Source organism: Exophiala xenobiotica (assembly GCF_000835505.1).
Source record: "Exophiala xenobiotica strain CBS 118157 unplaced genomic scaffold supercont1.5, whole genome shotgun sequence".
Lineage (NCBI taxonomy): Eukaryota > Fungi > Ascomycota > Eurotiomycetes > Chaetothyriales > Herpotrichiellaceae > Exophiala > Exophiala xenobiotica.
In genome coordinates this window covers 450,340-471,462 of record NW_013562490.1, presented here as the reverse complement: position 1 = coordinate 471,462, position 21,123 = coordinate 450,340, and the positions used below count along the sequence as shown (strand labels likewise).

General features: G+C 51.6%; 9 protein-coding genes across 10 annotated transcripts; 6 read left to right on the top strand and 3 right to left on the bottom strand.

Moving 5' to 3' along the window:
• Positions 1 to 45: 45 nt before the first annotated feature.
• On the top strand, positions 46 to 1,662 carry PV05_07882 (uncharacterized protein). Its single transcript, XM_013457352.1, has 3 exons — positions 46 to 487; positions 543 to 676; positions 728 to 1,662. Exons 1-3 carry the CDS (start codon positions 143 to 145, stop codon positions 1,509 to 1,511), a joined length of 1,263 nt encoding a protein of 420 aa, XP_013312806.1. The 5' UTR covers positions 46 to 142; the 3' UTR covers positions 1,512 to 1,662.
• A 132-nt stretch (positions 1,663 to 1,794) lies between these two features.
• On the top strand, positions 1,795 to 5,554 carry PV05_07881 (protein hir1). The gene is made up of 4 exons (XM_013457351.1): positions 1,795 to 1,987; positions 2,093 to 2,167; positions 2,220 to 2,435; positions 2,489 to 5,554. Exons 1-4 carry the CDS (start codon positions 1,951 to 1,953, stop codon positions 5,290 to 5,292), a joined length of 3,132 nt encoding a protein of 1,043 aa, XP_013312805.1. The 5' UTR covers positions 1,795 to 1,950; the 3' UTR covers positions 5,293 to 5,554.
• Positions 5,555 to 5,680: 126 nt separating this feature from the next.
• On the top strand, positions 5,681 to 8,147 carry PV05_07880 (uncharacterized protein; the record flags this gene model as incomplete). The annotated part of the gene is made up of 3 exons (XM_013457350.1): positions 5,681 to 6,298; positions 6,506 to 6,671; positions 6,726 to 8,147. 3 exons carry the CDS (start codon positions 5,681 to 5,683, stop codon positions 7,844 to 7,846), a joined length of 1,905 nt encoding a protein of 634 aa, XP_013312804.1. The 3' UTR covers positions 7,847 to 8,147.
• Positions 8,138 to 10,242, bottom strand: PV05_07879 (GTP-binding protein YchF). The gene is made up of 4 exons (XM_013457349.1): positions 9,901 to 10,242; positions 9,286 to 9,843; positions 8,578 to 9,073; positions 8,138 to 8,518 (listed from the first exon to the last, which is right to left on the bottom strand). The coding sequence occupies exons 1-4, from the start codon at positions 9,973 to 9,975 to the stop codon at positions 8,466 to 8,468; spliced, it is 1,182 nt and encodes a 393-aa protein (XP_013312803.1). The 5' UTR covers positions 9,976 to 10,242; the 3' UTR covers positions 8,138 to 8,465.
• An 810-nt stretch (positions 10,243 to 11,052) lies between these two features.
• On the top strand, positions 11,053 to 13,421 carry PV05_07878. 2 transcript variants are annotated; one of them, XM_013457348.1, is made up of 5 exons: positions 11,053 to 11,353; positions 11,406 to 11,596; positions 11,647 to 11,941; positions 11,993 to 12,530; positions 12,588 to 13,421. In XM_013457348.1, exons 1-5 carry the CDS (start codon positions 11,214 to 11,216, stop codon positions 13,269 to 13,271), a joined length of 1,848 nt encoding a protein of 615 aa, XP_013312802.1. In that variant the 5' UTR covers positions 11,053 to 11,213; the 3' UTR covers positions 13,272 to 13,421. The 2 variants fall into 2 exon arrangements, with proteins under 2 accessions (XP_013312802.1, XP_013312801.1); XM_013457347.1 differs by having other exon boundaries at positions 11,053 to 11,596.
• A 338-nt stretch (positions 13,422 to 13,759) lies between these two features.
• Positions 13,760 to 15,480, bottom strand: PV05_07877 (uncharacterized protein; the record flags this gene model as incomplete). The annotated part of the gene is made up of 4 exons (XM_013457346.1): positions 13,760 to 14,030; positions 14,113 to 14,723; positions 14,820 to 15,344; positions 15,400 to 15,480. 4 exons carry the CDS (start codon positions 15,478 to 15,480, stop codon positions 13,760 to 13,762), a joined length of 1,488 nt encoding a protein of 495 aa, XP_013312800.1.
• A 540-nt stretch (positions 15,481 to 16,020) lies between these two features.
• Positions 16,021 to 16,780, top strand: PV05_07876 (uncharacterized protein; the record flags this gene model as incomplete). Its single annotated transcript, XM_013457345.1, has 2 exons — positions 16,021 to 16,062; positions 16,187 to 16,780. The coding sequence occupies 2 exons, from the start codon at positions 16,021 to 16,023 to the stop codon at positions 16,778 to 16,780; spliced, it is 636 nt and encodes a 211-aa protein (XP_013312799.1).
• A 342-nt stretch (positions 16,781 to 17,122) lies between these two features.
• PV05_07875 (uncharacterized protein) lies at positions 17,123 to 19,004 on the bottom strand (the record flags this gene model as incomplete). The annotated part of the gene is made up of 3 exons (XM_013457344.1): positions 17,123 to 17,496; positions 17,556 to 18,186; positions 18,243 to 19,004. 3 exons carry the CDS (start codon positions 19,002 to 19,004, stop codon positions 17,123 to 17,125), a joined length of 1,767 nt encoding a protein of 588 aa, XP_013312798.1.
• A 648-nt stretch (positions 19,005 to 19,652) lies between these two features.
• On the top strand, positions 19,653 to 21,095 carry PV05_07874 (fumarylacetoacetase; the record flags this gene model as incomplete). Its single annotated transcript, XM_013457343.1, has 4 exons — positions 19,653 to 20,072; positions 20,128 to 20,553; positions 20,608 to 20,687; positions 20,750 to 21,095. The coding sequence occupies 4 exons, from the start codon at positions 19,653 to 19,655 to the stop codon at positions 21,093 to 21,095; spliced, it is 1,272 nt and encodes a 423-aa protein (XP_013312797.1).
• Positions 21,096 to 21,123: the final 28 nt, after the last annotated feature.

Genomic DNA, 21,123 nt, shown 5'->3' with positions numbered 1-21,123 from the left:
CCTAGTCATTGCCTCAATTGCCTAAACTGCCCTGCGCCGAAAAGAATCAGAGTGTCTGCGACTCTTGACTTGCCCGCGTGCCTCGTTTCCTTCCATTTGTTCTCTCCTGCGGCCGGCGCATTCTGGAGCAGTAGTTGACCTCATGGAGCTGTCAAAGTCAGCAATCCGGAGCCTTCCTCGTCGCTATCGCGGATTCTCACCCGCCGCCCGACATGACGACCTCGCCGCCGCTCTTGTATGCTCGCCCATGGCAATATGGAGTCGAAGACAGTTCACAAGCAGTTCAAGACGATACTTGCCTGGCCCTCCAGGACTCGGCATGGGCGGTTCATCATCACCACCAACCTATTTCCAGCGACAGACGAGCTTACCTGCTAATACAATAATCCGCTTCGTACCTCAACAGACTGCTTGGATCGTGGAGCGCATGGGAAAGTTCAATCGTATACTGCAACCTGGGCTGGCAATTCTAATGCCAGTCATCGACGTATGCGTCTTCTTGTACTTGAGAGTTGGAATTCCAGAGCTGACAGTGGAGACAGCGCATCGCATACGTCCAATCTCTAAAAGAATCGGCCATCGAGATTCCGAGTCAAAGTGCCATCACCGCAGACAACGTCACGCTAGAGCTGGATGGTGTGCTGTATACGAGGGTCTTTGATGCATACAAAGCGAGGTAAGCTGCAATATGGCGATAGAAAGTGCGTCCGGCTTACATACATCTCAGCTACGGCGTCGAAGATGCTGAATACGCCATTTCGCAATTGGCGCAGACGACGATGCGGTCCGAGATCGGTCAACTCACCCTAGATCATGTCCTAAAAGAAAGAGCGAACCTCAACCAGAATATAACACAAGCTATCAATGAAGCCGCTCAGGAATGGGGAGTTGTATGCCTAAGATACGAGATCAGAGATATCCATGCGCCGGAGGGAGTTGTGGCAGCCATGCACAGACAAGTCACGGCCGAACGGTCGAAGCGAGCAGAGATTTTGGAGTCCGAGGGTCAAAGGCAGAGTGCTATCAATATTGCAGAAGGTCGAAAACAGTCTGTCATCTTGGCCTCAGAAGCTCTGAAAGCCGAACAGATCAACATGGCATCCGGTGAGGCCGAAGCTATTCTATTAAAGGCGGAGGCGACTGCACGCGGTATCGATGCTGTCGCCAATGCCATCAAACAGGGTGAAGGAAGCGCCCAGAATGCCGTGAGCTTGAGCGTAGCTGAGAAATATGTCGAGGCATTCGGCAGGCTGGCCAAGGAAGGTACTGCAGTCATCGTCCCGGGCAATGTCGGAGATATGGGCGGTATGATTGCCAGTGCAATGGCAGTCTATGGTAAGGTGAATGAGAGTCAGGCCAGGAGTAACGCCGCCAAGACGATTGCGCATGAATCTAAAGAAGAGTCAAAGGACGTCGGACAGCGAGTACTCGAGGCTGCCCAACATGGTGACGCCAAAGATGTTGCAGAAACCGTCCTCGAAGGATTTGAGGCGACGAGACAGCGAAAGTGAGATATCACAAGAATCTGTGAGTGGACTGCGTGGTTATTACGGCAGAAGGGAGGAAATGTCAACTCATTCACAATCCAGCACTAGTACTTGCATGTATCATCAGCCAAAGGGATTCAAAAGTCGGTAACAATATAAGGCATTATGAGTATGACTGGCCTTTAATCGATTACCCCGAAGCCTTGTGCCTCGTAGCGAACTCGCCAGCCTTGTTGGTTATAGAACTGCCAGTGGGCACGTATTATTCCCCAAACTTGCACGCCCCCATCTGCCACATGCCTGCGGAACGGCGCCAGCAAACCTCTCTTCATTTTCTGATCAAACGCTCGACACCGATCATTCTCATCCAAGACTGATTCTCTATCGCTTCTTTCTTCCTCCCAAGCACTGAGTCGTTCCTTCGCAATGCATATTCGACGAAGACCTCAGAGATAGTCTAACCATGCACATCATCAAGCCGATCTGGCTGACCCATGGAGGTACTGCGCATCCCTTACAGAAACTCTCAACGCGTCCTGAAGCGCGTCAATTCTGTCGCATATCGCTTTACAGAGGGACAAGATGCTGACAATGGATGAAAATAGGCGAGAAGAAGGACTTCGAGGTCTACAGTTGCCATGTCTCCCCGGATGGCCAACGTTTGGTCACCGCAGCCGGAGGTACGTCTGAGACAATGCGCATACGAGTATAATGCCTGATTATCCCATCCAGATGGCTACGTACGAATCTGGTCGACCGAAGCAATCTACAACGCCACAAATGCAAAATATGACAAGCCGAAACAGCTTGCGTCGATGAGTTACCACTCTGGCACAATCCACACAGTGCGCTTTTCACCCGGGGGCAAATTCCTGGCTTCTGGGGCGGACGACAAGATTGTTTGCATATATACACTCGACCCAAGTCCGCCGAGTCATGCTGCATTCGGTTTGCTGAGTCTTACCACATTACGATGGACCTTGTGCTGAGAATTCATACAGGTTCAAATGAGACACCTCCGGTGGAAAACTGGCGCATATTTCGCAGACTGATCGGTCACGACAATGACGTGCAAGATCTAGGGTGGTCATACGATGGGACGATATTGGTATCGGTCGGTCTGGACTCCAAGGTGGTTGTATGGTCGGGCTTTACCTTCGAAAAGCTCAAGACTTTGCCAAACCATTCCAGCCATGTCAAAGGTATCACTTTCGATCCGGCGAACAAGTACTTTGCCACAGCCAGTGATGACCGAACGATCCGAATCTTCCGATTCACTTCTCCCACTCAGAACTACACAACTCACGATGCTATGAACAACTTTATCCTCGAACAGACTATTTCTGCTCCATTTGTCAATTCCCCGCTAACCACTTACTTTCGGAGGTGTTCATGGGCACCTGATGGTCAACACATTGCAGCCGCCAATGCGGTCAACGGACCCGTGAGCGCGATCGCTATCATCAATCGAGGAACATGGGACGGTGATACCACATTGATTGGTCACGAGGGACCGGTGGAAGTTTGTGCCTTTTCACCTCGACTGTATGGTGCAGAACCAGTGGGTCGAGCCCTACCCGAGGGCCATGTAGCTCCGCACACCACAGTTATTGCCTGTGGAGGAGCGGACAAATGTCTGAGCATTTGGACTACGAGTAGCCCCCGACCACTCGTCGTGCAGCAAGATGTGGCAGGAAAAGCAATCTCTGATATCGTTTGGAGTCCGGATGGCCAAACCCTGTTTGCCACCGCTTTGGATGGCACAATCTTGACTGTCATGTTCGAACCAGGAGAACTAGGTTATCCGAGACCGGTTGAAGAGAATGACCGATCGCTTAGTAAGTTTGGTACTTCGAGAAAGGGTCTTGGGTTTCCAGAAACGACCGACGCTTTACTCCTAGAAGAGATGAGCAAGGCCGGCGAGTTGAAAGGCGTCGAAGGACGAATGGGTGCGCTGATGGGTGACTCACACTCATCTCAACCTGCAGCAGCTACGACAATACCAACGACAAACGGTACCACCATCACAGAAAATCTGCCCAACGGATCTGAACCTGCCGTCAACGGTCATTCAGCAGCAAAGCAGGACGAACAGAATCAGGCGAAGCTCGAAAGACTGAAGAACCGGGTCGAAATCACTAAGGATGGCAAGAAAAGAATACGACCCTTATTGGTGTCTGGGGCTGGCGGAGCCGAGTCGTCTTTGCCGCAGACGAAGCTTGTTAGCGCAACTGCAAATATTCAGGGAACTGTGGATGCGCCGCAGTCGATTCTCGATCTTTCGAAGCCATTCGATGGTCTCCCCAAGGGAGGCCTAACAGCCCTGCTTCTGGGGAACAAGCGAAAGTACGCGCAGATAGAGGGCGAGGAGGAAGGGACCACTGAGAAACGAGTTGTCGCTTCAAGTCAAAAAGGCGCTACACCAATTGTCGTTAATGGCGCCGATGGTTTGCTTCCAGCACAACCTCAACCACCAGTGACGGGACAACAGGTCGCTCCAGAATTCATCCGACCCGCAGTAATCAATCCGGCACTGAGTGTCAGCCAGCTTCGTCTTGCAGTCCCGAAAGTCAGGTCACATATTGTCCAAGGCATCGATTCCTCCGGCAAGCCTGCTGATGCTGGTGGCGATGCTAGCAAGAGACCAGAGTTCGTCTTCGAAGCTCGAAATCCTTCCGGCCCATCCCTAACACCCCGAGCCCAAGACCGAGAACCTAGCCGCATCACACTCACACGGAAGGATCAGCCACTATGGCAAGATTTCCTACCTCGCCCTGTTCTCTTAGTGACCGGAAATCAGAACTTTTGGGCCGCGGGAGACGAAACAGGCGCCATCTATCTTTGGACGCCGCATGGCCGACGGCTAAACAGTGCTCTGGTCATGGAAGCGCAGCCTGTTATCCTGGCGTCGTACGACTCCTGGTTGCTCTGCATCACAGCAGTTGGAATGTGCTATGTGTGGAATGTCAAGACCATGTCGTCACCTCATCCGCCAGTATCGCTGGCGCCTGTTCTTGATGCGGCCATCCATTCTCTGGCAGCGCATCCCACAGGGGCACCCGCAATCACACAAGCTCGGCTAAACTCCGAGGGTCGAGTGATCATCAGCTTGTCGAACGGAGACGGCTACGCGTATTCACCCCAGATGTACTGTTGGCAGCGACTGTCGGAAGTATGGTGGGCGGTCGGAAGTCAGTATTGGAACACTACCGATTCATCCGTTGGCAATGTCCACCCGTCAAAAGCACAGAATGATGTCGAGAGGTCTGTCGATGTGTCTGCAGGTATTGTTCCATGGCTGGAAAAGAATACGACTTCAGAAACGTTGTTACGCGGACGGGCATACTTCCTACAGCGGCTAATCAAGGTGCTATTGTCCAGAGAAGGGTTCGAGAGTTTCGAGTCTGGAGTGTCAATAGCACATCTTGAAAATCGCATAGCTGCGGCGCTAATGCTAGGCGCAAAGGACGAGTTCAGGATATACCTGCTGATGTATGCGAAGCGACTAGGCGCGGAAGGGTTGAGACTGAAAGTTGAGGAGCTCCTGCGGACACTCATTGGGGGTATTGTGGAGCAGCCGGATCAGAATGGCGAGAGTGCTGCAGCCAAGATGAATGTTGTGGAAGGTCGGAACTGGCAAGAGGACTCCAAGACGATCTGTGGGTGGCCGAGAGAAGAACTCCTACGAGATGTTGTCTTGATACTTGGGAAACACCGCGATCTGCAGCGGATCATTGTGCCTTTTTCGAGGATGCTGCATATTGTGGCTGGTGAAGTCGAGGATCAGGACACGATGGCTTCGTGATTGTGCTGAACTCAGGGAATCAGCGTGTTTCAGTCTGGAGAAGGCGACTCTTGGGCCTGGCTGAGTGTTTGATGACAGGATTCCTTGTATGAACATTGCGACATAGCTGGCGGCGTAGGAGGTCTTGGAATTGGCGGCACTTCAGGGTATTGCTAGGGAAGCGCTCCAATGCCACGACTTGCGGTGGGCTATTTTAAACACAGTCGCCCTTATTGACGACGGCAGAGAAAGATGAAACGGTACGGAATGAGTAAGTCACTTCACCAATTTCTATGAAAGATTTTGAAGTCTTCACCAGCCTCCCCCCTTTTTCACTCAGGCACTCAATTGTCTACTTCTCGCTTGACAACAGTTTCAATCTTCTCGACCGACTCTGTTGTTCTTTGTCATGGGCTCATCACACCAGTCCACACCGCCTCCTCTGTTATCTGACCATGTCGATCTGCCCTCCTCCTCAAACCGCCGTGCCGTCACCCCGAGCGGAGCCCCTGCGCCATCATTCGCTCCCAACCCAGCCAGCACACCCTCCTCAGCACCGCGATGGAAATCGTCGGGAAAAGGACCAGTCTCACTTCGACGGGTCTACAGCAGGCTTCACCTTCGAGATCCCAGTATCTGGCGCCGCTGGATCCTCATCATCACCATCTTCGTCCTCACCTTCCACCTCTATCGCAGCCTAGCACGGCATGACCTTCTGTCAAGGCTACCGGCTGAATGGCGCAATGACAAGACTCTAAGCTCCATCCTGCAACCGGACATCCGTGAAAGCAAATCCAAGAGAAAGAAACATGATCCTTTAAAGTGGCTGAAGGACCACTCCTCCTTCGACAGTCAATTTCCCAACTCATACACCGCCCGGCCCCGTGCTGCCCTCATCAGTCTCGTCCGCAACGAAGAGCTTGATGGCATTCTGCAGAGTATCCGACACCTCGAGTATCATTGGAACAGGAGGTACAGATATCCATGGATCTTCTTCAATGAGAAGCCTTTCAGCGAGGAGTTCAAGGTCGGTCTACTCCCTTTTACATTTGGCCCTACTTCTTTCTATCCGGAGAATATGTCTTGGTTCATAGGTCATCTGTCGCATCGCTTTCTCCAAACCCTTGCTGGGAGTATCTGTTACATTATCATACGAGCCCCTACCACCCAACCAACCCGACTCCATCAGTGTTGTACGAGACGGGTGCTAACCATGCTTGCTGTGGCACTTTAGGCTGCAACGTCCAATGCAACTGATGCCCATACGGAATACCATGTCGTCCCGCGCGAGCACTGGAGTACGCCATCCTGGATTGATCAAACCCGGTACATGGATGCTCTCGACTACCTTGGCACGATTGGCGTTGGAAAGGGCCATATGCTGAGTTACCACAGCGTATGTTAGTTGCTTGCTCCTCATCGCTTCCTTCTCACATCCTACGTTACCCTTACAGGTCCTTTTCCCCTCGGACCATATACCTCCTGCAATCCGCCCCGAATCGTCTATTCTGCTGTTGATTTCTTGCCTCTGCTGCGTGCGATTGCAATCTGCTCACAGGTCCCCTACCAGATGATCCGTTGGCAGTCCGGCTTCTTCTACCACCACCCCGCCCTGTCCTCCTATACCTACTACTGGCGCGTCGAGCCAGACGTGCACTTCTTCTGTCCTATCCCCTACGACCCATTCTCCTTCCTCGCCGAAAACGATCTGGTCTACGGCTTCAACATGGCCATCCTCGACGACGCGCGCTCTTTCACCTCCTTGTGGTCTGTAACACGGGACTTCATCGCCGCCAATTCCGAGCTCATACACCCGGACGCGGACCTCGATTGGTTACTTGATGCAAGCAATGGAGGCGAGTACAACAACTGCCAGTTCTTCAGCAATTTCGAGATCGGCTCGCTGGACTTTTGGAGAAGTGAGGGACCGAGCGCGTACTTCGACCATCTGGACAAGAACGGCGGCTTCTTTTATGAGCGCTTCGGTGACGCCCCCGTGCACACGTTGGCGCTGGCCATGTTTGCGAGAAAGGACCAAGTCTGGTTCTTTAGGGATGTAGGCTATCAGCACGATATTGCGAGGCATTGTCCACCCGCTGGTGCGAGTGTGACACTGTCGGATGCAGGAACAGGAGCTGGAGAACGAGCACAAGAGGAGGCGGCTGGTGGACCTAGAGGTACGAACAGACGACATCACGCCGGAGCAGGAGCTCTACGAGCAGCAGAGGCGGCAGAAGACGCGAGGCGAGCCCGACACGAAACCGGAAAACCATGGTGGACGAAAGCCTGGACAAAAGTAGGCACAGAGGGAGCACAAGCACACGCAAGTGCAGGACATAGCGAGGATGCGGGAGTGGGAGTGGGAGTGGCAGTGTGCTCGTGCGAACCCACCAGTCTAGACGAGAACTTCTACAAGCTGGTCCCGATGGAGAGTCCGCAGGTCAAGCCCGGGGATACGTGTATCCGGTTGTGGCTCGGCGGAGAGTGGTTGAGCAAGAAAGACGGGTGGCAGCAGGATGTCGAACGGGCGTTTGGAGGGGATGGGTATGGAGGATACGTTCTTGATGGCATGTAATGTTAAAACGTGGCCAACGTCTCGCGGTCGCCCCTGGCTTGGAGATCATCGAGACTGAGGTGGTGTTTCGTTTGTGAGGTGTACGGTCGGCTGGACTAAGTTGAGTTGCAGTGCGGATTGTGCCAGGGTGTGCGGTGGGTAGAATCACTCACCTTGTCGCATGGCAAGATGATTGTAGGGCTGTGGACAGTACTTGAACCGCTGCATGGCATGGCATGGCTGCCGCACAGCGCACTGGGCACCGGGCACACTGCAGTGGATTGAATGATTGCAAGATAGTATGGCAGGAATCCAATGTAATGCATACGACTGCGGTCATGAAGCGAGGACAATATACCCGAGTGAAGGAGGAAGTTCCGTTCAAGCCAATTACTGTCATTGCGTGATGTGGGTATCAACAAAATCTCTATCCTTGATCTGAGCAAACAGTCACTGCGTTTTGATATTGTCCTTCGCATCCGTAAAAGGCTTAAAAGACTTGAACGAAATGGCGCCGACCATGCTACAGATCGAGACACAGGAGGCATTGGCTGTTCTGGCAAAAGTCAATAAGTCGTACTCTTTCCCCCGCTGAGCATTGTAGTCTTTGTCGGTTTGTATCGTGAGAGGCGTTGCTAACCTAAGCTTTGGCAGCACCAGCTTTGATCAGGAGGATATCGCCGTCTTCGACAACTGTCAAGCCGTTAGCGTCGATGATCAACGAGAAATCCGCAATAATTGTGCATGCTTACCATATTCCTTGCCCTTGGTCATGATTTTACCTGCCGCTTTCACGGCGTTTTCGTCTCCATACTCTTTCAACGTATCATAATTGTATACGATACACTGAATGAAGGTCTTCTCGAAATCCGTATGAATCACACCTGCAGCCTGGGGAGCCTTGATGCCCTTCCGTATTGTCCACTGCCGGACCTCATCTGTACCGGTTGTGAAAAAGCTGGCTAGATTGAGAGCCGTACGCATAGTCACAATCACCTTAGGAAGGGCGGATTTCGCGCCAAGTTTTTTGCATTCTTCGGCTGCCTCCTCATCGGTCATGCTGGCGAGACGCTCCTCGAAGGAAACAGAGATAGGCAGGACCGGGTCACCCGCGGCATTCGTCTTGATCCATTCCATGACCTTAGGAAGGTATTTGTTCTTTTGTCGGAGGTAGTCCTTTTCTGACAGGTTGATCAGGTAGACAACCGGTTTGGCAGTGAGCAGGAATAATGGGTTGATCACTTCGACCTGTTCAAAGAAGGTCAGTCACGGACCCAACGAGAATTGCGAAGTAGATGGGGCTGGTAGGGACTAAAATCAGGGTTGGACTTTCTCTCATAGCAGTCTCTAACGTGAGATATAAAGCGAGACTGCTGTCGACGAGCTGGGATTATTTCGAGCACATGGCTCTTGTTCATCATGATAGACTGAAGGAGAGCAAATGACCGGAATCAGCTTACCTCTTTGGGACTCCAATCACCCTTTCTGACATCTTTACCGTCTTTAAGCCATGCCAGGATCTTGTCGACTGTAGCCTCTTCTTCTTTCAACTTCTTCATCTCCAGACTTTGACCGCCTCTTCTCGTCTGTTTTGATAGATTTTCTTTTGCTTTCTCGACGAACTCAATATCTTTTAACCTTAACTCCTCTGAGATGATGTCCAGATCTCGCGTCGGATTGACATCTCCTTCGACGTGAATGATCTCGGCATCGTCAAAACACCGAACGACTTGGAAAATAGCATCTACGGCTCTAATATGTGACAAGAAAGCATTTCCAAGACCGGCACCAGTTGAAGATCCTCGAGTCAGACCGGCAATGTCGTAGACTGTCAAGTTGGCGGGGACTTGTGACTTGGGCTTGTAGTGTTCGCACAGCCAGTCGTAACGAGCGTCCGGCACAATGACTCGGGCCTCTTCAGGATCTATGGTTGCGTAGGGAAAGTTTGCTGGGTTGCCCAGAGAACATTTTGTGATAGCTTGGAACAGTGTAGATTTGCCGACATTAGCAAGGCCGACCTAGACGGCAGGATATCAGCCTCGGTCTCGAGCTTGAGGAGGGCAGTCCCTACATACGATACCACTTTTCAGGCTGTTGCCCGGTCTGCCCAGCAGGATCTTCTCTTCCTTAACTGCCTTCTTAGGAGGCATCTTTCTTTTAGCGTAGCCGCGCTTCTGTGAGGCAAATGTGAGGAGGAGCGGAGTGCTTCGCCAAATAGCCGGCTTCGAGCAAGGCTCAAATGCAGATCCGGCTGCGAAGATTGAAATACGGAGGGGAGAAATGAAGATTTTCGTGGACAAGATAGAAGGCACCGTGACGAAAGGCAGTAGTGATCGCAGTCTCGAGCTCGAAACGCTCGAGATCCTAGCGATTGAGGAACGCGCAAATGTAAGGTAGTGGGAATAATGAGTGTGAGGCTTTCCTTGAGCGCCAGACTTTTTCCACCGGCTGCGAGACCTCGACTGCGTGACTGCCAAGAATAGTAAAAGCAGCGATCAGGGCCTCATCCCGAATTGGGATGTGGGTGATGCCGCCCTGTGCTTCACCCCCAGCTTGCGCGAGCCGGGTCACGCTTGTGATTTTGGAATCTATCGTGTGTTGAGTTTCAGCCAGGACATGAATTGTTTCTTGGTCTCAGCTACGGTAACTCGAAAGCCAACAGTTGTTGAAGAACTTGGCCATGCCGCGCATGGAAGGGGTGTACAGGTACCTATTGATACGGGAGGTACGGAGTATCCTAGCCAGATATCTGAGGCACGGATGTCTATGGCGTAGGCGCGTTGGACTTAACTTTAAGTAGAGTGCATTAGGCATCCTTCGTCTACTTTAGGCTCGGTAGGTGCCCTACCTACTTCACCTACTTATACTAGGTGGCTCCCCACATTGGTTCAACCCCTACATCCTCTTTCGAGCTACCATATGAGGGAACCTCCATTTCAGGACCTCTTCAACTTTCAGACCACCACCTCAGTCGTTCGCCAAAATGTGGAGCTCTATCGGACGGCCGAGAACAGCTTGCGGTACATGTCATAGCCTGAAGGTAATGCGCCCGACACTTCCACCAATACCTCATTGCTCCACGCTGTGCACTGCTAAACATCGTCGGCCAAAGATACGTTGCACAGGAGAGCGGCCAATATGCAAACGCTGTTCGAGGCTGAAACAGACATGTTCTTACAGTGGCACTTCCGCTCCCTCGAGGAAGCACCACGTCTTCGTTCCGGCGAGCATCAACAGACCCATAACGTCAAGTCCAAAAGGACAGAAGAGTAAAAGCACCGCCGATGGCACGACAAGATCAGACGGACGTCGACCTGTTCCCACGTCTTCAACACTACCGAACTACTCCGGAATCGACCACTATGATCTCGGGATACCAAAGTCCTTGATGTCACTCTTAGTAGAAGTATTTTTTGAGGACGCATACAATGCTACTCTCTTGTTGCATAAAAGACTATTTCTCGAGTCGCTCGAACAAGGAAGGACCTCCCCCCATGTCGTCTTGAGTGTCTGTGCCTGGGCCGCAAAGTAAGTGCAACCAATCTGGATCATGCATTGAGGTCAATTCAATGGTTTTCAGTTCTTACAGAGACCAACATGGCGAAGCAACCTTGAAAGACCACGGCTTCATGGTTGAATGGGCTAGAAAGGCTGGAAGACTCGTCTTTCAACAACCTGAGGACCTTCACGAGGAGAAGATCGTAACGTTGGTTATTCTGGGTCTGTTCTGGTACAGTCAAGGCTCCTGGAGGGTCAGTCAATTCTACAAGGGTATCAACATCGCTCTGCAAGTCTTGCTGCGCATTTTAACTTCAGCACAGGAGTTGCATGTCAACTGTTACAGGTCATCGGACTCTCACGTGGGGACAACGCGTTCGAAGCTGAGATACGACGTCGGCGCTTGTGGGCCTGCTATCTCATGCAATGTCAGTCCGCCGATAACCTGTCGTTCTTCGAGCCAATCGCCGATTTGGCAAATTTGAACTTGCCATGGTCCGAAGAGGACTTTGAAGCCGGCGTTTCTCGATGTCCTCCTGACTGTCTCAATCCAGCCCGGAGCAATGGGACCATCGGCCGAAGTCTCTATGCTGAAGTTATTAAAGCGTTGACACTGTGGTGAAAGCAGCTCTACCTGATCTTTCACGTGCAGGCATTGACCGTCGATAGGTGCTCGGTACATTCCCTTACCAAGTGTCGGGACATGGAGGCCAGCGAGAGAGTCGCAGGCATCCATCAGCTAGATGAGAAGATATCGAAATGGTGGCAACAAGTGACGCCCGATTTCAAACTAACAACATCCAAGGTTGCGGAAATGGCAAACCAAACGCACTTCTTCACCAGGGTCTTGCTACTCAACGCCGTATACTACCAATCCCTCGGTGCATTACATGCATCCATCGTGCCTCTATTCTCTTGGAGTCAGGCTGACAGTGGTTGGCTGGTTGCTCGGCAGTGTTCGGCTCAAGTGGCTTTCGAACAGGCATGCTCATTCTCAGAACTGATCAAAGCAGTGATCTCGAACAACACTCGACCCAGTGCAATATCGACCTTCGTTGCATACGCAGCATACTTCGGATGTGCAATTCAGATGCCGTTCATGTGGTGCTCCAATTCAATGGTGCAGAGCCGCATCCATGCCAATGTCAAGGCCAACATTGAAATGATCAAGACGGTGGCTGTGTATTGGAAATTTGCCGCTCTGCTTGTACGGACGTCTCCTCTCTATTTCAGTCGGGAATTTTGCTGATTACTCTATCTCTAGCAAATCCACGTAAGTTGCTTATACGAAATTCACCGAAGGCATCCGACTGTACTGGAGGATGAGCCTAGGAACATTGAGATCAGGAAATTGGTTGATTTCAAAGTCAATGCCTCTTATGCTCACGCATCAATCCTTGGATTCATCGACATTCTGCGGCCTACAGGAAGCGGGTTTGTGGACTCAGGAGACGAGATTCAAGATCTTGGGACTCAACCACTGGCACAGGAGGGCCAGTCGCAAATGAGGCGGCCTGTTTCGGATGAGGGCATAGACCGCCTGCAGACTGACCTAAGTCGACAGCAACCGCAAGAAAACAGCCCTGCTGCTGTGTATCCGGATGTTATTCAAAGACGCGGCTACATGCAAGAACCGAATCGAGATATCAACCACACCTCACAGCAGGTCAATATTGACGAACGGCAACATCAACGACAGGAACAGCTGTGGCATCAGCACAGCCAAACAGATCCAGGATTGGCACATTCGATACAAGCACCAAACCAAGATATCACACAAGGGCTGACACTTAATCCATACTATCCATTCTTTGACCAAACAATGCTCGACCTGTTTCCCAACGGCGAGATCCCTGATCTCTCACAACTTGACGCAGATCTGGGCAGCCTAGATTTTTTCGAGCTCGAGGGCTGGAACACTGGCTCAATTGATCCAGGTGAAGAATAGCAAGTAGATTGGTAGGGAGCATCATCATCTCGGATCGGAACCCAGTTTCTTGAAGTGGTCAAAGAAATTGTGTTCGAGATCTTCGCTCCATCACGAGAGTCTTCGCATGACATTTGCTTGATTTGGAATCAACTTCTCGCGGAGAAGCTCGAGGTTCGGAGGCAAACGAAGCAAGAGGCAAAGCTACCAACAAAAGCTTTGCGACTGCGTACCCCAGTTTGGAACCATGTTGGACCCAAGACTTCCACAAGCCACAGAACCCCACCCTTTTCCCGGTCGACTCGGCATACTACGCAGCCTGAAAGCGCAGGAGAAGGAGAGATTTCCGAGTCCTCGAATCATTCGTTGCTTCATCGTCACCACCTCCAGGCCAATGGAAATTTTTGGCTTCTGCACCGCTTATGTTGCTGTCTTCGTATTTCTGGTCCGGTAAAATGCGTCCCTATGCTCTTTTTATTCGCTATTATGAGTTCAAAACCAGCGATTAACTAACTATCTGAGGGTGTTGTTCTTTTGACCATACAGCGCTTGCTGACCGGATTGATCAAAAAGTAGTTCTCCATCGCCATCGAACTGGGCGTGGTCGCTTCCGAGAGCTCGAAATCGCGACATTCACGGAAGAACTCTGCCAGCCCGTGCCGCAGCTCCATTTGGGCCAGATGGATGCCCAGACAAATCCGTGTCCCACCTCCGAAAGGTGCAAACGCATATTTCTGCGCACCCTGAACAGGTTTCAGATAGAATCGATCGGGATCGAACCTACGGGTTGAACTCGAACGTTACCAGGGGGCCGGACTTTGGAAATGGTGTACAGAGAGGATCTCCGGGATTTTATACTTACATTTCTGGGTTCTTAAAAATCGAAGGATCGCGGTGCATGGTATAGCTTTGTGTAGTCAGAGTGACCCCCGGCGGAATGTACATGCCATTTACTTCGATACCTTTGGCGGGTGCGGTGCGAGGTAGTGCCCCTGGGGCGGATCCGTAGAGCCTCAAAGTTTCAGTGATGACGGCCTCCAAGTACGGCAGCTTCTCCAAAGCTGTGTCATCGTAGTCGTCTGGCAGATGCTTCACCTCTTCTTCCAACTTTTGCCGCACGGTCGGGTGCCTGAGGATGGCCCAGACAGCATAGGTGAGGGTGACTGCGGTCGTGCCGGACCCGGCTACGATTAGGGCAGAGGCTTGCGAGCCCAGGCTGAAGTCCGTCAAGGTGGTTCCTTCGGTTTTGCTTGCGTCGAGTAGACCCTTGATGATGTTGTGTCGCGACAGAGAGGCTTCCTTGGCCCGGCTCGCCGCCAACAGCCCATAGTCAATCACATTCTGAAGAGCTGCATCGCACTTTCGTGTAAATCCAGGTGCGACCAGGCGCATAAGCCGATATAGCCATGGGACCTCTCCTTGAATCCCGAAGATCATGGTAGCCAGCTCGAGATCCTTGATGTAGCTACTTTTCTTGAATTCATGTCAGCTGCTGGCTTTGGACCATATGAGACGAACAGAGCTCGAATGATGAGGCGAGCTTAGGCTGTTCAGCCGTGACAGACTTACTTGCCCGGCTTCGAGAAGACGAGATTCATCTCCGAACGCCACTTGTGAAATGACATCGGTAGCCATTAATGTCCACCACTTCATCACGTCGCAATCTCCTCGACTAGTCTCCTCTTTCATCTTGGAGACAGCCAGTCGTGCGCGCTCCGAGACCAGATCCTGGAAATTCGCCAAGAGCGACGATCTGCTAAACGGGCGCGCAAGCAGCCTTCTCCGAGCGGCATGCTCCTGGACGTTCGTCATTGCAAAGATGTTGTCTTCGATTCCTGGCGTGGATCTTTTGTACCAGTCGGACTTGACGAATCCGCTGCCAATGCGGTGAACTTCTCGGAAGGCGTCCAGATCCGAGACGACGACTTCTCGCGGTTCGACCCTGACCACCGGTCCGTACTTCTGGTGTAGCTCATGCACATAGAAGATGCGTTGCCCGGCCAAGATCTTAAACTTCGTCACAGCGCTGGTGAATCTGGTATGCCATGGCCCTGGCACCGCTGAAAGCGGGCCAGAAATTGCTTTGGAAACGACCTGGATAATGGTTCATATCTGGAGCCAGAAGTCATTTTGAGGGCATGGAACTTACCCATATTGTCATCGAGATTACTGCCACGGCCAAAGCCAACAGCGCAGTTGATTGAAAGACGTTGACCTGGCTGGAAGACATCACGATCGTGGCCAAATCCAGGGGATATTTTGTGCAAATGTCGCGGTCGTAATCGCAAGGCGGCAGCGACTGACCCTAATACTATCAGAGAGAGGGAAGGTTGAGATACAATATTTGTCATCACCTGATGCCGAATTCTCAAAGCATGTCACTTGCAAGCCTCCGTGTTGTCAGATGCAGGGACTCTGGAAGCATCACTTCTGGATCTTCCGTCTGAAGTGAATGGAAAACTGCTGAGCCAGGCTTGTCGATCCGAAGTCGCCATATTTGCCGGAGCGGAAAAGGAGGAGAGAAGAGGGGGGAGAGGCTGCTCGGATCTTTGCAGAGTGGTCATCCCAAGACGTCCCACACCAATAGTGATGTGGTGGGGTCAGAAAGTCTTCCTCCAAATGCGGTTGGAATACACCGTATCCTCAAACGACTTTGCCGACAATGGCACATGGATCCTCGAGGTTGCGTGTTTGCCGTACAATGCTCTGGCTGATGAATTCCAAATGCTTCTCGGAGCCTTGCGGCGTCGGCTCTATCGAATGTAGTATCATGTCCGCTGTCTCGTCGATCCACTTCGCTGCAGTGGTAGAAGTAAGAGCCCAAGGTGCATCTGATCTGCTCCCTGCTTTTGTTTATCTCTGCACGGCGAAGACCTAAACACAGTCTTTCATTTGCATTTTCAAGCGATATCAAAGCGCAAGACAGTACAAGATAGTGGTTTGACAATATGACGACCAACGGCATCAATAAGCAGCCCTCCCCATTGGCCCCGTCAACCATCCATATCACCACGCACAATGCTTCGGGTCAAGCAACACTCCACAGTTCAGAGCAGGCGAAATGGACGGCCTTCACAGACTTGAAGTTCGCCTCGGCGTCTCTGTATACGACCACTGCCATGCCGCCCGACCTCAACGACGACGCCGATATTAAGAGCTTTAAGGAAGTGGTTTCCCGAGGAGTTGTCCCTGCCGTGTTGCCCCAGGGCACCGTCTGCCGCTTCGTGGACTTCGAACCCAACGGCAAAGGCTTCATGCATCGCACCCAAAGTCTCGACTACGGCATCGTCATGGAGGGAGAAGTGGTTTTGGAACTTGACGATGGGAGCGAGACGCACATGACCAAGGGTGATGTGGCCATTCAGCGGGCCACTGTTCATGCGTGGAGCAACCCGAACCCGACCGAGTGGGCAAGAGTCTTGTTCGTCTTGCAGCACTGTGAGCCACTCTATGTGGGAGGCAAGAGATTCAAAGAGGACCTTGGTGCCGCGAATGGCCATGTGCCCGAGAGTGCTAATGATCACGAGTAAGATGGCAGGTACGCTATAGAGAGAACAGAGTACAAACAATCGAGAGTATACAACTTGATACATGTCTCCGATGAGTTTCGATAGCATCTCTATGCTATGGTAGAAAAGAGAGGACTACCACTACGCAAAATATACTCTACAATCCCACGAAGATCATAATGTGTTACTTAGTATGATTTGTCGACAAGGTGTAGAAGGCCAGTAAATGAAATTATCTCTCTGAGGGTACTAGTACTTGCTATACTTTCCATCTGTTGTTTGCGATTTCCCAACATCACTGTAGCCAAAATAGTCCGTAGTAGCTATCCATAACCACGGGAACCGCACAATTGGCGCGGGTACTCAGACTTCAGCCGCCGCCGAATCTCCGATCTTAGGCTTATGTATCGTCTTGTTGACGTAATTAGTAAGGTAGGCACTCACGTCGGTGATAAAGAAGGCTGCAATCAGGCCAATGCCTGTAAAGGCCAATGTCGCCAGATAGACAACTTTGAATGCATGGGCTTGTGCGTGCTTTGTGGCCAGTGCAAGGGCGTCCAACACTCCATTGCTCATTCCAGGAACCATCTCCAGGGCTGCGGCGGTACCATTTGTAACGGCGACAAAGAGGTCAGGAATACTACTTGCGGGCAAACCAGCATCCTCGACGGCGGGAACGATCTCCTGAGGTAGAAAGGCTGTCAAACGATCGCTGTAGATGGCCAGGTAGATGCTGACTACACCAGATAGATCAGTGAAATTTGACCGAATTTCCACATAATTAGAGAAGGCTTACCAGCGACAGTACCGAAGGTCAGCCTTGTCGAGCCAAAAAACCCCTGAGCGACACCAATATCGTTCGGCGGAGCCACAAGTCCAGTAACAACAATGGTGACCATCTCAATCCATCCAATTGCGAGTCCAGCTAGAATCGTGAACGCGATACCCATGCTCTCCGTTTCGTACGTTACCGCGGCCATTGCAGTTCCAAAGACGGCGGTCATTATACTTGCCACCACCATCTGCCACTTTAGGTACCCTACGGTCCTAAAGATAGGAGCGAAGATGAGCTCTCCTGCAACCAAGGCGATCCCCGTGGTGCAAGACATCAAACCGATCGTAACTTCGTTCGTTGTGAAAAGTACACTAATCTGGATGGGCCAGAATACGTTGAGTGCCAACCAGACCATTTGCATGGTAGACCCGACGAAGACACATGCTGTGATGTTTGGAATCTTGAAGAGTCGGACCGGGAGCAGCGGTTGCTTCAGTGGCATGTAGGTCTCGTATATCCCAAAGGCAACCAAAGTCACGGCGCCCACAATCAGGGAAGCAAGAACGTGTGCACTCTGCCATGCATACGTCCCTTGAGCCCACGTGAATCCGAGTAGGACTAGGATGAGACCCGCGAAGTAGAGGATAAGGCCCTGGATGTCTATTAGCATGCGTTGAAATTGTTGATAGGCAACTGGCAGTTTCTTACGCCATAGTCGAGCGCCTTTACTTCTTGCCATTTGGTCAATTCGCTGTTGATCATATGGAAGTTGGGCGGAAAGTAACAGGTGGCGAAGAGAACAACGGATGCTCCTGATACTGCCACGTTCAACCAATAAACTCCTCTCCATCCCACTGCAGTCTGAGCTATCATAGTCCTGGCAATGGCTGGGCCGAAGCCCAAGGTGGGCAGGACAGAGAGAGTAATAGCGGCTTGACCCCAGTGACGATGCTTATTGGGAATCAGCTCATGGATGACCACAGGATACAGCAGCCCAGCGGCACCACCGATACCAGCCAAGACACTACCGCCGATGAGGACGTTGACATTGTTGCCGGTAGCGCAGATAACGGATCCAACTACGCCGAATGTTTGGCCTCCCACGAGGAAGTATCGTCTGCCCAAGATATCCGAAAGGCGGGCAAAGAATAGGTGTAGAACTCCGGTGAAGAGAGTATAGACTAACGAGACCAGATAGATATTCGGGGATGGTCCAATATCAGCGTTGATGACCGAAAGAATGCTGACAGGCAAGGCATAGCCAATGTAGATGCTGTTGGCGAGGAGGAATGAGGCCAAGATCGAACCTAACAGTCGCGGCGAAGACCAATAGCTTTGGAGGTTCGCTGCATCTTGACCTAATTCGTTACGGTGGAGAGAATCTTTCGAGTCGACCTTCTCTAGATGCTCGAGAGCAAGGTGCTCAACCGTTTGCTTAGTGTTGTCTGTGCCCGTCACGGTGTCCGACATGGTGATCAACGGCTCAGAGAGTATGTTTGTAAAGGCTCGAACGAATGTTGCGGCGAGATCAGATCTGTAATAAGCTGGACGAAGCATGTGAGGACGATAGGTGGACTGATATAGTTCCAGGACAGCGTAGAGCAGCTTTTGCTGCCCTCAGGAGTGGTGACCATTTATTTCGATCTTGTAACGGACAGCTGGTACTGGAGTCAAATTCCACCAGCCGTATTCTAAATGTTGACTATCGTCGAGGCAAGGTCCTCCCCATGGGCATAATGCTCTCCACACCACAAAGTCCAGCGGGGTGTCTCTGGTCTAGGCCAGCTCCATTACGGCAAACCTTGAGTGGGTCCTTTTCCGTAGGCAAACAGTAAAACGCTCGTACGGTCTGATTTCCCGACCGAGTGGTAAGTCTGTCCTAACAATGAAGATCCAGTGTATGTGTGACCAGTTTCTCGTGCAATTCACAGCCTCGGAAGTTGGTCGGCATGGTTGGTATCTGCTTGGGTGAAATTTGACCTTTCTGCCGCGAATGTCTGGGTACCTTAGTGTCAGGCGAATTCTGTATACTGGCAAACGAGCAACAAACCGTACATATACCGCCAACTGATACTCATCAACTCATTTTCTCAAAGAAGAACGTGCCAAATAGTCACAATGACTTCTTGGGTGCCGATCCCGGTCGACTCAGACTTCTCGCTACAAAACTTGCCGTACGGTGTCTTTAGCACGACCGCCGACCCAATCCCACGCATTGGCGTTGCCATAGGCAATCATGTGCTGGATCTCAAGGCTCTAGCTCAGGAACAAATTTTCAGCGACATCAAGTTTGATGCAAGCGCTCTGGGCGAAACAACCCTCAATACATATGCCGGATTTGGACAAAACGTCCATGGCGAAATCCGGGGGAGGCTGCAAGAGTTGCTGGCGGAAGATTCCCAGCTGCACCATCTCCTCCGAGACAATCAAGAACGCCGCCAAAAGTGTCTGCTCCCAATGAAAGACGTCATCATGCACTTGCCTGTAACGGTTGGAGACTTTACAGACTTCTTTGTTGGCCTCCACCACGCAAACAATGTGGGTAGCGGGCAATGCTCAACTGGGGATACAGGAAAGCTGACCAAGTGCAAAGTGCGCAGATTTTCTGAAGCCAGGAGCAGACATCACCCAGGTATTACCGAGCTTTTGGGATGTACCCTCGGGCTTTCACGGTCGTTCGTCGTCAGTCGTTGTCTCAGGCACTCCTATACACAGGCCCAAGGGCCAGACCCGTGTGGATGGAAAGGCCGTCTCTGGGGCTTGCCAAACCCTGGATTTTGAGGTCGAATTTGCCATGGTCATTGGCCGGGCAAGTCAAATGGGAACAGCCGTAGGAGTCGATCAAGCCGAGGACCATATCTTTGGGTTCGTGTTGCTGAACGACTGGTCTGCACGGGATTTTCAAAAGAATGAGCCTGCTGCACCTTTTACTTGTAAAAACTTTGCCACTTCGATATCGCCGTGGATCGTCCCGTTTGAGGCCTTGCAGCCCTATCGTGCGTCGCCTATTAAAGCGAATGTAAGTCTTTCTGCTTCCAAGTTATCCATGCTAAAGGTCACTGACGGTAAGCAGCGTCCATTGTCAGACTACTTAGTGCAGAAAGATACCAAGTCGATTTTCGAAGTACCGATTCGAGCAACACTAGAAGGCATGTGAGCCAGTTTGTTATTATTAATTCTCTTTGCTGATCAGGCGGCGTAGTCGACTCTACCAGGTATATCGTGGCTGACTGCAACACCAAGTGTATGGTGTTCTCGTTTGCTCAAATGATCGCCCATCACACGCGCGGCGGGTGTCCGTTGCGACCAGGAGACATCATGGCGACCGGAACGATGTCCGGACCGAGCAAGTCAGAAGAAGGCTGCTTTCTGGAACTTTCTCGGCCCTACGGCGAAAACCCTTACGAGATGACCGCAGAAGGGTCGTCCGGGTGCCAGATACGCAGAAGCTACCTCGAAGATGGTGATATCGTTGAGTTCAGCGCACAGATTCGGACCAAAGATGGTCTTGGAAATGTAGGTTTCGGACTCTGTCGTGGTTGGGTCCTGCCGGCCAATTGATAGTGTCGATGTCAGGGCTGATGGCGAT